This window comes from Vidua chalybeata, chromosome 1 (assembly GCF_026979565.1).
Source record: "Vidua chalybeata isolate OUT-0048 chromosome 1, bVidCha1 merged haplotype, whole genome shotgun sequence".
Classification (NCBI taxonomy): Eukaryota; Metazoa; Chordata; class Aves; order Passeriformes; family Viduidae; genus Vidua; species Vidua chalybeata.
The window spans coordinates 18,511,856-18,527,228 of NC_071530.1; the positions used below are offsets into that span (position 1 = coordinate 18,511,856).

At 37.6% G+C, this 15,373-nt stretch overlaps 1 protein-coding gene across 1 annotated transcript in view; it reads left to right on the forward strand.

Moving 5' to 3' along the window:
• Window positions 1-15,373, forward strand: part of DNAJC1 (DnaJ heat shock protein family (Hsp40) member C1) — a 108,526-nt gene that overhangs the window by 80,146 nt on the left and 13,007 nt on the right. The window contains exon 9 of the mRNA XM_053961522.1: window positions 13,068-13,187. Coding sequence (XP_053817497.1) covers window positions 13,068-13,187 — 120 coding nt within the window. The remainder of the gene's footprint in view (window positions 1-13,067; window positions 13,188-15,373) is intronic.

The following is a 15,373-nucleotide window of genomic DNA, read 5'->3' on the forward strand; positions in this document are numbered from 1 at the left end:
TCAATTAGATGCTGTGATGAGGACACAGCAGCTTCACTACCAAAAAAGGGCCCTTAGTATAATTTAAAGAGCCTGCTGCTGGAGAGGGTATTACAGAACAGTGCTGTGCATTTGGAATCCTGTTTCCCAATTTAGGGTTCTCAATGAAGCACTCCAAACCATGTGGTGCTACTTGATCACTCTCCCTCTCCCTGTGATGGGCTGCAGAGGAGAATTGGAGGCACAAAAGATAAAAATCATGGGATGAGATAGGAACAATTTACTGGAAACAACAATGAGGTAAGAAAGAACAGCGACAGTAGTAATGACAGTTTACAGGAAAAGGTGAGCGATACACATGTCATTGCTCAACTCCCACAGAAACCCCCTGACAATACCTAACCTCTGCCCCTGCCACCCATAAGGGAGCCCCTCCCCAGTGCCTAGAAGATGACATGAGGTGGTATAGAATAACTTCTGGGTCCTAACCCTGCTTCCTTCTGGCTACTGCAAAAATTAACCCTGTTCTGGGCAGAACCAGAACAGTCTTTCAGTCCCAGTCCCAGCCTCATAACTTAGTGTCCTCAAACAGCAGTGTCATCACAACTGGTAGATCTGCTTAAGAAAGGAGAAAGAGTACAATGTAAGAAAACTCTATAGAATTTTAAGTAGAACTTTGAAAAACACTTTATTTTTCTTAACAATTTCCTAATGGATAAATAACTTGCACCTTCACCCAAATTCAACTGTTCTAAGGGCTTTGTGGCTCAGGATACAAGAGTGCTTGTAAATGGGAGTGTCTTTCTGAACATCAGGAATGCTCTCTTATTGTGAGAGTGGCAGACGACTGGCACAGGTAGCCCAGAGAGGTTGTGGAGTCTCCCTCCTTTTGGAGACAGATATTAAAAAACTGTCTGGTCATGATCCATTGTAGCTGACTCCAGTGGACCATCTGGAGCCAAGTGTTGGACCAGATGACTTCCAACCTCAGCTGCTTTGCAGTTCTGTACTAAGTGGTGTATATTTACTCATGGATTTTAATCCTAGTCTCAAACAGTTCCAGGATAATGCCAGTTTTATTTGACTGTAAGAAAGTATTCTGAGAGAAACATCTTATTCCTCAGATATAAGTGATATCTTGTATCTTCCTGATCAAGTAAAACTGAAATAGAAGTGATTCTTCCAAACACCTCTAGTTAAAGAAAACCAGGGGTAGAAAGTTCATTAATTTATTTAGGCTTCTGATGCTATTTGAGGACTGTGTAGGGAGTAGGGCATAATTGTTCTCTAAGTCACAACATTTATGGTCTAACAACCTCTTTTTTGGTTGTGTGTCCTTTTCATATGTGCTCATTTTATCTGTATTTTATAGAATTGTAATTTTTATCTGTAATCTCTTTGAACCTTTGTGATCATGAAAGGGCTTCAGAATTTTAGTGAAGTAAACCAGTATGTTCTGCCACTTAAAAGGGGTGACAATAACATTTTTAGGATGTAGACATCCATGGAAGATTTTACTTTTTTATAAGACAGTAAAAAAAAGGAAAAAAAGTGAATATTTTTCCAGAAGTACCTAACTCACTGAGGGAGTAATTTTTTATTAAAATTATCATTAGTTGGTATAGGAAATTCAACCAGTTTGTTAGGTTATATCAATAAGTAATACATTTTTAATATTTATTTCTTACAGAGGTAGATCTGCAGACTGTTTTATTACTAGGAGAGTTTTACTTAAAATCTGGTATTTGTGCTGTTGCAACTAACAGCAGCAATTGTGGATGCTGGTAATCTCCTGTAGTTTTAAGGGGATATCACCAAAACCTTCTTCCCCAGAACTTCTCCTAGATACAAACTATTTATTTTGGTATTTCATAATTCTTCAGTGGGTGTTTTGAGGCCAGCTGCCAGGTCCTTACCCAGCCACTCTTTCACTCCTTATTCTCAATACAGCTGGCTGAGAAAATAAGATTAAAAAGCTCATGGGTTGAGGTAAAGGTATGGAGATCAAGTAATCCATTGGTGGCACAGACAAAATAGACTTGACTTGGGAAAAATTTAATTTATTGCCAGGTAAAATAGAGTTGGATTGTGAGAAATCAAGACAAAACCTAGAACACCTTTCTCCCACTCTCCTTGAAGTCAAAGGCTCAACTTCACTCCTTTCCCAGTTTTTCTCTCTCCTGCCTGCTCCCAGTGTCCCAGAGGGTTGGAGTAGGGAGCATTTGATCAATCTGTTACAGTTCCTCACTGCCACTCCTTCCTTCTCACACTTTTTCCTGCTCCAGTGTGGGTCCTCCACATGCTGCAGCATGGTGTTTTCCACAGGTTGCCAGGGAATCTCTGCTCTCCTCTGACCTTGGTGCCTGCAGGGCTGTTCCTCACACTTCCCCTCATCTGCTTGGCAGCATTTTGCCCATTCCTAAATACAGTGCCACCAGATGTTTCCAGAGGTGCCACCAGCTTGGCTCATGGGCTCAGCTGTGTCCTGCAGTGGGTCTTCAGTGCCCATCACAGTGCAGCCCCTCACCTCATTTCAGAGAAGCTGCCTTGACTATCAAAATTCTGCCTACATTCAGCTGATTTAAAAAGTGTCACTTATTCTGTCATATTTCTAGAGATTTTTACAATGAAATACTACGTGTTTTCATTCTTTTACATCCCCAGTTTTTCCAAGGCAGTGTAGTTTTAACCAGATTACTTCATATCAATGACTAGGCATTAACAAGTTATTGGTTTGGGCACTTTCAGCTCTATTGACAGGAAAATATTTTTATTAAAGTAATATAAAGTTGGTTTTGAGGTATTCTTGTTCTGCAAAACCTAAGAATTACTGCTTAGCTGTGCCTTCCTCTGCACATTATTATTGATGAAGAACTGGAGCATTTTTAAAGACAGTATTAAAAACTTCTCTTGGCTTTGAATTCTTGAAGTAGCAAAGGGGAAGGAAAACCAACTCTGAACGTTTTTTTGTCATTTAGAGATTTACATTAAAAAAAGGTGTAAAATAGATATAAAGAAAATCTAGGTATTACTGAAGGGTTGGAAATGGTGTCTACTGATACTTGGAGAGAGACCTTTATGGGAGAAAATACTTGTTATTAAAGGTTTGCTTGGTCTGGGAGGATGACAGAGAAAGGCCAGTGGCTAGAAGTGAAAGGCAAAGATGTTGGAATGAATGTGGAATAATAGCACTCATCTTGTGAGTATACAGCACATCTTGTGCTTCTTTTTCAAGTCTCAGTTTGCCACCTTTTCTGTAACATGACTAATTAATATGGTTTTTCAAGTATCTGCAGCTTTCTGAATATAGTCATAAATTTAAAAAATGTAATTCTCATCCTCCTTCCCTGATTTTTGTCTGTCTTTTTGAAAATAAATTCTTCAGTCTTAAGGTATGGCTTATTCCAAATCTAGGAATACCCTGGCAGCACCAAGTAATACTGCTGAAGGTGGTGATGGGAGAATCTCTTATTCATTACAGCTTACTGCTGAGGTTAAGTAAGATACATATGGAGATATATATATATATATAAATATGTATATATATATATATATATATATATAAATATATATATAGAGAGAGGCAAATCTTAGGAATGAGAGCTGAATAGTAATTACTTTTTGACCTGCATTAGCTGTGAAATGTACTTGTGAATAAATACTTTAGTTGTGGTTTCTGAATAGACTGTAACTGGTTTTGTTTTCCCAAAAATGTATGGGATCTGTTGTATTGGCATTATATATTTATGGATATATTTACATTTTGGTTTGTAATATGCTTAAACTCTCAGAGCTGAATTTTGGTTTTGTTTTTTTGGATTGGGGGATTGGTTTTTTTGTTTTGTTTGTTTCAGTTCTTACATATCATCTGTTGATGTGCAGTTAGGATGGGTTAACGTATAGCTTGAAGGTAAAACAAAATTGTCAAAATTGTGAATAATTAATATGGTAGCCAGAGGAGGAATCACAAATACAACCATTTTACTGGAATTAAGTTATTCTTGTCTTAAAAGTGAAGATCGCTGCTTTGGGGGGATCAGTGTGGTGAGGAGCTTCAAAGAGGGAAAGACTTATTCAAATCCAGAAAAAGGTAAGCCCAAGAACAAAAAATTACAACTTTTTTTCCCTCCAAGAAATAGAGAAAGGAACACTGTCAAGGATTTAGATGAAATACTGGATGATCAAAATATAAAGCAGTTTCTAGAAGATGCTAGAGCCAGAAGTCCTTTTCACTCATGTTTACTACAAGGAAGTTTTAGAGACTTTTGACATCATGTATTGAAGACAAGTGAGAAGGGAATGTTTTAGATTGAAGTGTTCATCTGAGGATGATAACAAATTGCTTGGAACAATGGTCTTCACCATTCGTTGACCTGAAAATAACTCTAATATCAAATCCATTTAATACTGCTGTTAATATTTTAGCAATTACTTAAATGAGCCTTGAAATGAAAGATAGAAATAGGTTACCAATTTTTGAGCTTGCTTGAGGATTCTGGGAAGTACAGACTGGTTAGCATGAATTCCATACTGGGTAATTTTTTGAAGTTATGAAATGAAATGAATTAGAAGTGCCAATTTAAAAATAATAGTAAGAAGTCAGTATGAATCTAAAGAAAAGTTATGTCTTACTATTAGAGCTTTACAATGCACTTAGATTTTATAAAGGTTTTGACAGGTTCTGTCAGCAAGACTTCTTATAGTTACAAAGTAATGGTAAGATGGAAAGGAAAATCTTTAGAGTAATGCTTGTCAAGAACAGGAAACAGATACATTTTTGTTATTGCAAAATGTCACTAGAGGAGTTTCATATAAATCTGCAAGGATCTGTTCAGTGCTGGAAATTATCTATAGTGGAGTGAATTGCAAGGGGTAACAGACTTATTCAGGGCACCACTAATCGAAATGTCTGTGAAATCCTCATGCTCAAACAGGCAAGGTCTTAAAAAAAAACTCTCCAAGGAATACTCTCTTTTCCTAGGGACTTCCTTCAGCTGTGGGTTTAGAAAGTAAATGGCTTCCTGGTAGTGGGGGTTATGGTGGATTTTATTTTTTAATGTGGGGGTTTTTTCCTTCTCCCTCCTATATTATATCTGAAGCTGTAGAGCAAAGCAGAAATATATGGGACAGAGAAATGAAAAGGCAGCAGGGTATGGTAAGAAGTGAGAAACTGAATGTGTAGAAAGCCAGCTTATGATGTTGGTTTAGAGCAAATATGGGATGATGAGAGTGGATAGGTTCATCATTGACTTTGTAACCAAAATGGATTCAACATCATGCTTAGGAAATTGCTAATCTGTGTTGGGGACAGCTGTGAGGAAGGAAAGAATCTCTTCCTAAAGCATTTGTTTCTGCATGTGGTAGAAGACCTGACACTGAGGCAGATGAAACTTCATGCTTCTGTTCTTAGGTTCTTGCTCTTCTCTAAGAGCTGTTGTCTACTTCTGTATATTGTTTAATATTTTAATGCTTTTAATGTCAAAGGCATTCCTGTTTGAGGAGTAGTATGAACAAAAAAATGGTTATGATTAGGTTATTATTTTGATAACTTTGTAAGAGAAGACAGTTACTTATATCTTCATGTTTACATGTAGGTGCTTTGAAAATTCTAAAATTAATGTTCTTTTAAACCTCTGTAATATATTGTTTAAGATTAAATTAAGTTACTGGGACCAGAGGATGTGCAACACAGAGTTCAAAGAAAATTTAAGGATTAAATAATTCAAGTAACTGTTTCTATTTGTGGGTGCCTAGGGACTGAAATGGCAAATGTATCATTCTGCATATTTATTAAGTTGTCAGTGGAATTCAGGGACCTTTAAAGGCCTATACTTTCAACAACTCGTTAGAGAAAACTAACAAAACACTGATACGAAAAGAAGAATTTGTGAGCATCAGGTAAATATGACCTGCAGGGAGTCCTGAACATTTCTATAATGGGAAGTCCTGCCTTAAACCGTTTGTGCTTCATAGAAAGATTAACAAATATGCAGGGAGAAGGTGATCTGATTGATAATCTCTGCTTGACTTTCCAGAAGGGTTTAACAAGGCTCATAGGTTCTAAGGAAAGAAAACAGTCATGGAATAAGAGAAGGGGTATTTCCCAGACAAATAATTAATTAAAAGATGGGAAATGGAGGGTAGAAATAAATACCTCTTTCAATAGAGCAAGGTTAGCAGTGCAGTTTGGCTGAATTTCTGCTAGGAGTTTTGCTGTTCAAATTATTCATATAGTGAAGATGGTAATATGGTAAAAAGATGATTCTTGAGGTGAGAGGGTTTAGTATTGTGTGGAACAGTGAGCATGAGAACAAACATTGAAGAACTGCAGAGTGATCTTAGGAGTTTGGCTGCTTGGGCAATAAAGCAGCAGAAAAGTTTCCCAGTGTGTAAATACAAAGTGATGCAAAGATTGATACAGTGGATGACTGTCCAAACTTCATGCAGAAGATAATGAGCTCTGAGCTGACCTTGATCCTTGAGGAGTTATCAGTGCTGGCTTCATTGAGAATATCAGCTCAGGATCATACCAAAGACCAATTCAAATTGTTAGAAATTATTAAGAAAAGAATAGAGAGCAAAACAGAAGAATCCTTATTCCACTGTATAACTTAGGATTAATCCTGCTCTGTGCAGTTTAGTACCTCATTTCAAAGAGGTTGGTTACAATGGAATTGCAGGTGGTTTAGAAAAAGGCATTGTGGGAAGTATTATGTGTAACGTGGCTTTACAGCTAAGTAGATCAGAACTCTTTAGCCAGAAAGAGAAAACTTACAGAAGAATACTCTTGAGGGGTATTTTGAACAAATTTCTAAGAGACATGTTAGTCAGTAGATGCAGACTGTTTGGAGGTGACTCTCTGAAAGCCAAGAGCCAGATGTCATCAAAGCTAGTGGGAGCCAGGTTCGAACATAAAATAAGCTGAATTCTTGTATAGTGAGTAGCAGATATGTACAGCTCCTCATGAACATGATGTTGCAAATCCAGAAAGTTTACATAGTTTCACAGGAAACTGGAAAAAACAGAAAAACAGATTTAGATAAATAAATCTAAATAGATAAAATATATCAGGCTAGAGAAATTGCTTGAGATGAAAATAATTGGAGTTGGGAGAATATTAGGGGCACAGTAGGTAACCTATATGCTTGCCTTCATCTAACTCCTGTATGTGCATATGGTGCCTGTTTTTTCAGAGCAGGGTGGGACTGAAAGGAATGAATGATAAACATAATCTTTCTCATTATCACACAGTTCTCTGCTGCTGCACTCCCTGAGCACAAATGATGTGCTTACTGACCTGCTCTGACCATTGCTCTGAAACAGCATAGCTATCTTCGTTTTTGTTGGCTCACCTAATAAAAACAGTACTAGTGAAAGTTGGATGTGAGTAAGAGCTTTGAAGGACCAAAGGGTTATATATGAACATGTGGCTTTGAATATGAGTTCAGATGATTAATACCCTTTAGCTGATCTTGAGAGCTTCACAACAGATCTTTAGAACTGGAGCAAGACCCTTTGTGTTCAGCAACAGCAAGATCACAATGCCAAATGTGTATTAGACTAGATAAAACAAGACTGACTTCAGACTTCTTGTAGGTAAAGCAAGAGATTGTAACAATTGAGAAGATTATTGTAATAAAAATAAGACATTATGAGCAAAAAATTAAATCAGAAAACTTTCACATTCTGTTCCTTAGTTACTGGACCAAAACACCACCATCTTCTAGGTTAAATGTTTTCTGATTTGCAGAATTGTCAAGTTTTACTAGGACCCTTGGTCTAAAAATATTTGTACAGGTATTTTTAAACAGATGCTGCCTCACACTTTATTTGCATGATCACGGACTAGATGTGCGCAAAATCAATGAATCACCAAAGTTAAGTGAAGTGTAGCACAAAGTTCTAAATAGATTGAAATGTCAGCCAAACTTCCCTACAGTGAATTTAATTATACAGTATATATAATATATTTAACTCTACAGAATAGATAGTATATTGATGACAGGAAGAAATTATCTAAAGCTAAAATTTAATATAGAAAAATCAAATTATTTCAGTGTCAGGGTACTGTAAATGACTCTGAAAGTTTCCTTAAAAACTCTCAAATACCAGCCACTTTCCCATTTTATCAATAAAAGCATATATAGTTTTATGCTTATTAACAGTATTAAGTGAGTCAGACTTATCTTGACAAGAAATGCTTTGTTGTCTAAAAACTTGCTTTTAATGTAATTGAAAATAGTGTTGCTCATATTTTAAAAAATCCTAATACTGTAAAGCTGTCATGCTGAAAGAGGTGGGATGGAATTGCCAAGTGCAGATGCACATGTAAGAGTGATACTGAACAATAAACCGCATTCATATTTCTTTTCTATAGAAAGTGCATGGCGGTTTGGGTGAGCTAATCCCTCAATATTGCCAGCTATGTACGATAAATCATGCTAAAGGATTATTATTTATAGGAATGCTATGAATTTTTTTGTATCTGCACTTGTAGCTTATTTTCATTTTAAAGACTTTAGACCATAATTCTGTACTTTTAATTTTGTATTCAGTATGGGGAATGAATCCCATAATGGAGCTTTTTGGATGCAAAATCTGAATGCTTGTGTAGTAACAACAGCTGTCCCCTCACCATGTGGTGTCTTCCATTGCTTTACTGTAGAGATGAATTTTGGCCCAGTGTTTCAGTAATATTGGACACACATGGTTTTAGGTGACAAAGCAGTATGTTTATGCATTCATTTGACTCTTGCAGTTACAGTTGGCTACAGATTAGAACAGGGAGAATACATTCACACCATGACCACCCTCGTAGCTGCTTGTAGTACTTGGATCACAGTAGGCGCTGTTGCATCTAAAGACACAATTAACTGTTGCTGAGGAATTGCAAATTCACAAAAGCTCATTTACAGCTTTTGCTGTTGAGAGTGGATTTTCTTTAAAAAAAAAAACAAAAAAAACACACAAACTTTTCAGAGGTTTTCCAAATTTATAAATGTTTTACATCTTCACATTCTAAAATTATTGTCAGCTTGAAATAAGATTAAGAAGTTGATATTTTAATGTAGTTAATGAATTTGTGTGTCCTGAATTAGCTGTGTAACTAACTACAGATCTACAGAATTATTGTAGTTTTGTCCATTATTTAGGAAAATAACCTCAAGAGTTCTGTAATATTTACAAGTGGTTAGTAAAACTGTGAGCACAAATCTAAGCGTGCAAAAAAGTCTGAAAATAAAGCTTAGCAGAAAGCTTCCGACATCTGTATATCACTGAAAAGATCATCTTGATTTCCATGTGTAATTGCTTAGATATGCTTTGGATATGGTAAGAGAGACTAGCTCTGAATGTAGCTGTTGAATCTATTTTAAAAAACCCCACAAACAAACAAACCACCAAGTTTTAATACAAATTAAATAGAAAATTACAGTAAACCACATATTAACCCTAATTTTGAAGTATGAAATTTGATTTTTAAACAAAAGGCTTTAACCAGAACTCTTTAGAAGTATTCATTATTAAATTACAGTGATAAAAATTTTTATAAGTAGAACATTCAGCTCTGGAAATCTTTCTTTACAGAAATCCCTGAGAAATATTTTAATATAAAATACCTATATGGAGTATAATGCAATAAGGGTATATAGTATATTAACTTGTTTGAACCAGTAAAAGTAATAAGGCTATTTTGCAGTGTGGAGATTTTTCTATGTATGTCATTTCTTCTGTAGACTAGGGTGTAATTGTATAATGCAAGCAATTTATGTGTGAGATCTCTCACATAACACACGTGTTACTTAAGCGTCTTGTGTTTGAATCATCAGAGATAATTCATTTTATTCCTGTATTAAAAAGTATGAATGTTTGAGGCTTTCAGCATTGAATAAAAGACTACATGGATCCAAACCAGGACGATTGATAAAATCCTTGCTACTATTGGCTATTATTTACTGTCTTTTAAGTGGCAGGTTGTATTTATGCCAATTTATCTGCTTCAGGGAACACTCTTGATAGCAGAACAAAGTGAATAAAAGTAGTTTGCTTTGCAAATGAATGCAAATGGTGAAGCCTTTCGGGAAGCCCTTTAACGGGAGCAATGCACTTTGATTATGAGTGAAGCTGCCATTTGGACATGGTGAAAAGAGCACGCTTGAACCATTGATTGGGGGAGACAGTAAAAAGTCAGGAAGGGCCCCGTTAAGCTTGCAGTGCAGCGGGCGGATGTCAGTGTGGTTAGAGCACAGTGGGAGAATGACAGGCAGGATTAGTGTCAGGGAGAAGCTTTGCTGTAGTTGTGGAGATGGTCCCTGGGGTCACTCACCTCTGACTGTTGTTCTGTGCTGATGGCTCTGTAATGCAAACCACTTGATATGTGCCTGTTCATTATCGGAAATGGTGATTAGAAGAAGTATGTCATAAAGAATTCCTTAAAAATACATAAAATGGCAAACTACTGGTGATAACAAAGATTTGGCTCTGCAGTCGTTGCCAAAGATGCTGCAAACGTCAAAGACGGTTACTGCGTTTTGCCTTCAGAGGCAAACACAATTTCATGCCTTAAACTGCTCTAGTTGTGTGTTCCTTGCTTTGTTCACTTTTATTTGGCCGTTATGAAGACAGTCATTGTTAACAGCTTGGCACGTAGTTAGAGTAAAATATTTTTATATCTTTTGGTTATTGAGTAGTGGAAGCATCCAGTCTGGTTTTGTGGCATAACTGCATTTTAGGGAGGGGGGAGGGGGTGTTGTTTAATCGTCTTGATGGAATATTAGAGTCAAGAGATTTCATTCCTGGTTTAGCTAAAGTGCTAATACACAGGATGGTAACAGTGACAAGAAGCTAAGATGACTGTTCTGTTTCATTTAGAGGCTTTTTTAATATGTCAAAATGGAGATATTTTCTGTGTCTTTGCTGAAAAGATATTAGATAAGCAATTAAGTAAATGTGTTAAACTGTGATTTAATCATGGAATAATTTAGGTTGGTAAAGGCCGTTCAGATCATTGATTCTAATCATTAATTCAGTTCTGTGAAGCCCACCAACTCTTTTAAATACCTCCAGGGATGGCGATTCTACCACTTCCCTGGGCAGCCTGTTACAATGCTCAAAAACCCTATTGGGGAAGAAACTTTTCCTAATATGTAATCTAAAGCTCCTCTGGCACAACTTGAGGCCATTTCCTCTTGTCCTAGATCTTATTACCTGGGAAAGAGGTCAGTCCCCACCTCACCACAGCTTCCTATCTCAGGTAGTTTTAGAGAGCAGTAAGGTCTCCTCTGAGCCTCCTTTTCTTCGGGCTAAACATCCCCAGCTCCCTCAGCTGCTCCTCATCAGACTTGTGCTCCAGACCTTTCCCAGCTCCATTTCCCTTCTCTGGACATTCTCCAGCACCTCAATGTCCTTCTTGTAGTGAGGAGCCCAGAATTGAACCCAGGATTTGAGGTGTGGCCTCACCAGTGCTGAGTGAGGATGATCAGGGGGATGATCTCTGCCCTGGTGCTGCTGGCCACACTGGTGCTGATCCAGGCCAGGATGCCATTGGCCTTTTGGCCACCTGGGCACTCTCTGGCTCATGTTCAGCTGCTGTTGACCAGCACCCCCAGGACCTTTTCCTCCAGGCATCTTTCGTGCCACTCTGCCCCAGCCTGTAGCTGCAGGGGTTGTTGTGACCCAAGGGCAGGAGCAGGCCCAGCACTTGGCCTTGCTGAACCTCAGAGCTCTGGCCTCTCCCCATCAGTGCAGCCTGTCCAGTTCCCCCTGCAGAGCCTTCAGCAGCTCAACACTCCCACCCAGCTCGGTGTGTCTGCAGACTGACTGAGGGTGCCCTGGATCCCCTCATGTGGATCATTGATAAAGATTTAAACAGAGCTGGTGCCAGCCCTGAGCCCTGGGGAGCTCTGCTGGATGTGATTCCATTCACCAACACCCTCTGGGCCCGGCCATGCCAACGGGTTCCTACGCATCCAACAGAGCACCCGGCCAAGCCACGAGCAGCCAGTTCCTGCAGGAGATGCTGTGGGAAACGGTGCCAAAGGCTTTCCTGAGGTCCAGGTAGGCACATCCACAGCCTTTCACCCACCCACTAAGTGGGTCATCTTATCATAGAAAGGAGATCAGGTCAGTCAAGCAGGACCTGCCTTTCACAAACCTGCGCTGGCTGGGCCTGATCCCCTGGTTGTCCTGTACCTGCCGTGTGATGGCACTCAAGAGGATCTGCTCCGTGACCTTCCCTGGCACCAAGGTCAGACTGACAGACCTATAGCTCCCTGGATCTTCCTTCTAACTCTTCTCTATGGGTATTGCATTTGGAAACCTCTTGTGAACTGAGACCTCCTCAGTTAGCTGGGTGTGCTGGTAAATGTTTGAAAGGGACTCGGTGAGCACTTCATTCAGCTCCCTTAGTTCCCATGGGTGGATCCTATCCAGCCCCATGGATTGTCTGTGTCAGGTCACTGTCCATTTTTGCTTGGATTATGGGGCCTTCACTGTGTTCTGTCTTCCAGGTCAGGAACTGGGTACATGGAGACCAATGGATCTTTCCATTAAAGGCTGAGGCAAAGGGGAGATATGAAGTAGCTCAGCCTTTTCCTCATTGTGTGTCACTGTTTCTGCCTGCATCTAGTAAAAGATGGAGATTCTCCTTAGCTGTCCTTTTGTTGCTTATGGATTTGCAGAAACATTTTTTGTTGTTTTTTATGGCAGTAGTCAGATTAAGTTCTTACTGGACTTGGGATCATCTAATTTTTGCACAACCCCATAATTTAATAAAAGTATTGTTGAATATTATTTTTACTGCATTTTGTAGTGTTGTGTTATGTATGTTGTATTAAAGTTAATAGAAATTAAATGTGTTAGTCTATGTAACAGACAAAGTGCAGTTTTTGAGTGTTAAGGATTTTTAGTGTCTTACTATTGGTCTCTTGATTTTATCCATTTTCAGCAACAAGACACAGAGCAGATACCCAGATTTTTTTTTACATTATTAGATTAATTTGTTTAAAGATTTTTTTTTTTTGTTCGTATATTACCTTGCAAATAAATGTCCAATATTCCAGTGTAATGAATGTTTTACAAATGTTTTACAGGCACCTGAATGGACAGAGGAGGACCTGAGCCAGCTGACAAGAAGTATGGTTAAGTTCCCAGGGGGGACCCCCGGTCGATGGGAAAAGATTGCTCACGAATTGGGTCGATCAGTGGCAGATGTGAGTGCACTCAGATTTGCATTGTGTAGAGGATGACAAACCAGAACAAGACAGGCAGTGTAGAAGGCAGATATGGGGGCTGACATTGTCTTTTGAGAGAAGCTACAATCCTTTTAGGACCTGGAAGTGAACCATTAACTAACTATGCAAGAAGCAGATGTCAGCCAGTATCTCCCTCCACAATTAACAGCTGTAACTGATCAGCTGGATGGGGGATTCTGGTGCTTACAAACTTCAGCTACTGTAACCCAATAACAGAAAAACAATGAACTGCAGGTTTTGTAGCAACCTCCTTTCATTGCAAGTGAATGTTTGTGTGACTTGGTTAAAGATTACATCTCTGTTTCAAGCCAGTCCTTAAAAAATGCATATGAGCTAATGGTGTTTTGACAGGTGGTTTCCATTAATTAAGCAGAAATATCTTTACAAATTTTAAAACTAATAATATGTATGATACTATTTCAGTGCCTTTTTCAGTATTATAGCATGCTTAAAAATTATATTTTGTAAAATAATGTCCTTGTTAATTCATATTTTATAGTATATACCAGATACCAAGGCTTGTACTTATGTTTTTTAAGTGTTATGATCTTAAAACCCTTAGGGGCTAGGCTGTAAAAGACTTCTCCTTTTCAAGCAATAGATCACTAGAACATGGTGTAGTGTCTGCTGAGGACCATTTGAAAGCCCTTTCAGCTGACCCTATTTTATAGGCTCTGTAGGGGTTAATGAGAATAACATTTAAATCTGTTCATGTACATTTTGAGATTAGATGTTCTTTATCATATTTCAGGAATTATCTTAAATAATGGGAAACAAAGCCACCGACTACAGTGAAATACTATAGCCCTCTGGGAAATTTGTGTGCTTCTTAAATTTTTTTTTCATTGTTGATATAATAACGAAAAGATATTTTTAGAACTTATTTTTAAAGTTTTAATGTGCCTATACTGTTCTGATATATATGCTAAAAAAAAAGTCTTTTGCATTATTATAATTTTAGAACAATACATTATTTGCAAAATAGTATATGTCAACAAAAAGTTACTAACATACTAATCAAATGAAATTAGGGTTTTTAAGGTTTATTGTGTTCATACTTGAAGTATTCATACTACTGAACTGGAGTAAACTGAATAATACTAATACTAAACTTTAATAATAATAATAAACTTTATAATAATAATAATACTAATACTGAACTTTATTAAAAAGATGCTGTGTTTTACTGATCTTAATAGCAAAAATAATTCACATATGTTGGTTGTAGTGTTCGTGGCAAAGAGCTTTTGAGATTGGTTTGGAAAATTTGATAATCTTGATACAGATAGTACAGACATGTGGAATGGTTCTACATACATCCATCACAAAAATAACACTATCCTCAGATTGCCTTTTGCACCCACTGTCTGCTTTATTCCTTGACTTGGGTGTATTAAGAATCCTTTGCATAATATATTTGGCCATTGTACTTGCACACATCCAGTACTAGAAAGAAAAAAACCAAACTCACTTGTTTCTTCCATTAGATGAGAGGTCCTCAGCAACTTGCTGTTTTGTTTCAGTGAGTAGCAAAGAGAAATGAAAGACATGTGATTGTTCTAAGTGCTGTCATTTTCTTGTATGAAAAAAAGGAATTTCCAGGATTTTTATGTGTGGGGAAAGGTCGGAGTGTAATCCTTTTTACTTCTAGTAACCTCCAGCTATATGATTAATGTAATTACTCTCCACACAAGTTTTTGCTTCTCTAAAAATTTTCAACTGCTGCTAATGCTAGGTCACAAACTAATTATTAGAGTTCCTGCTACTTTTATCACTGCATTACACAGAATTGCAGCAATTAGGTATTATGAGGAAACAGAAACGAGTATTTTACAAAATGAATGTTTTAAACAAAAGCTTCATGGGAACTTATTTGGGTCTCAGATTGTTACTGCATCGGTACTAGAAATGGTGAAACTGGAAACTGCTTCAGATATATCCATTCAGTAAGATTTCATTATTCAATAAGATGTACAACTTATCCTGGATATTTCTTGAAGATAACATAGAATCTAAATTTACAGCAAGGACTCTTGTTTTGTTTGGGCATTACCATAATTAGATAAGAAATGTTATGGTAAAGCTGCAGGAGAAACTTCTGGGTTGTTAAGTTTGTCTGCAGTAAAAAAGGTGTTTGCATGTGC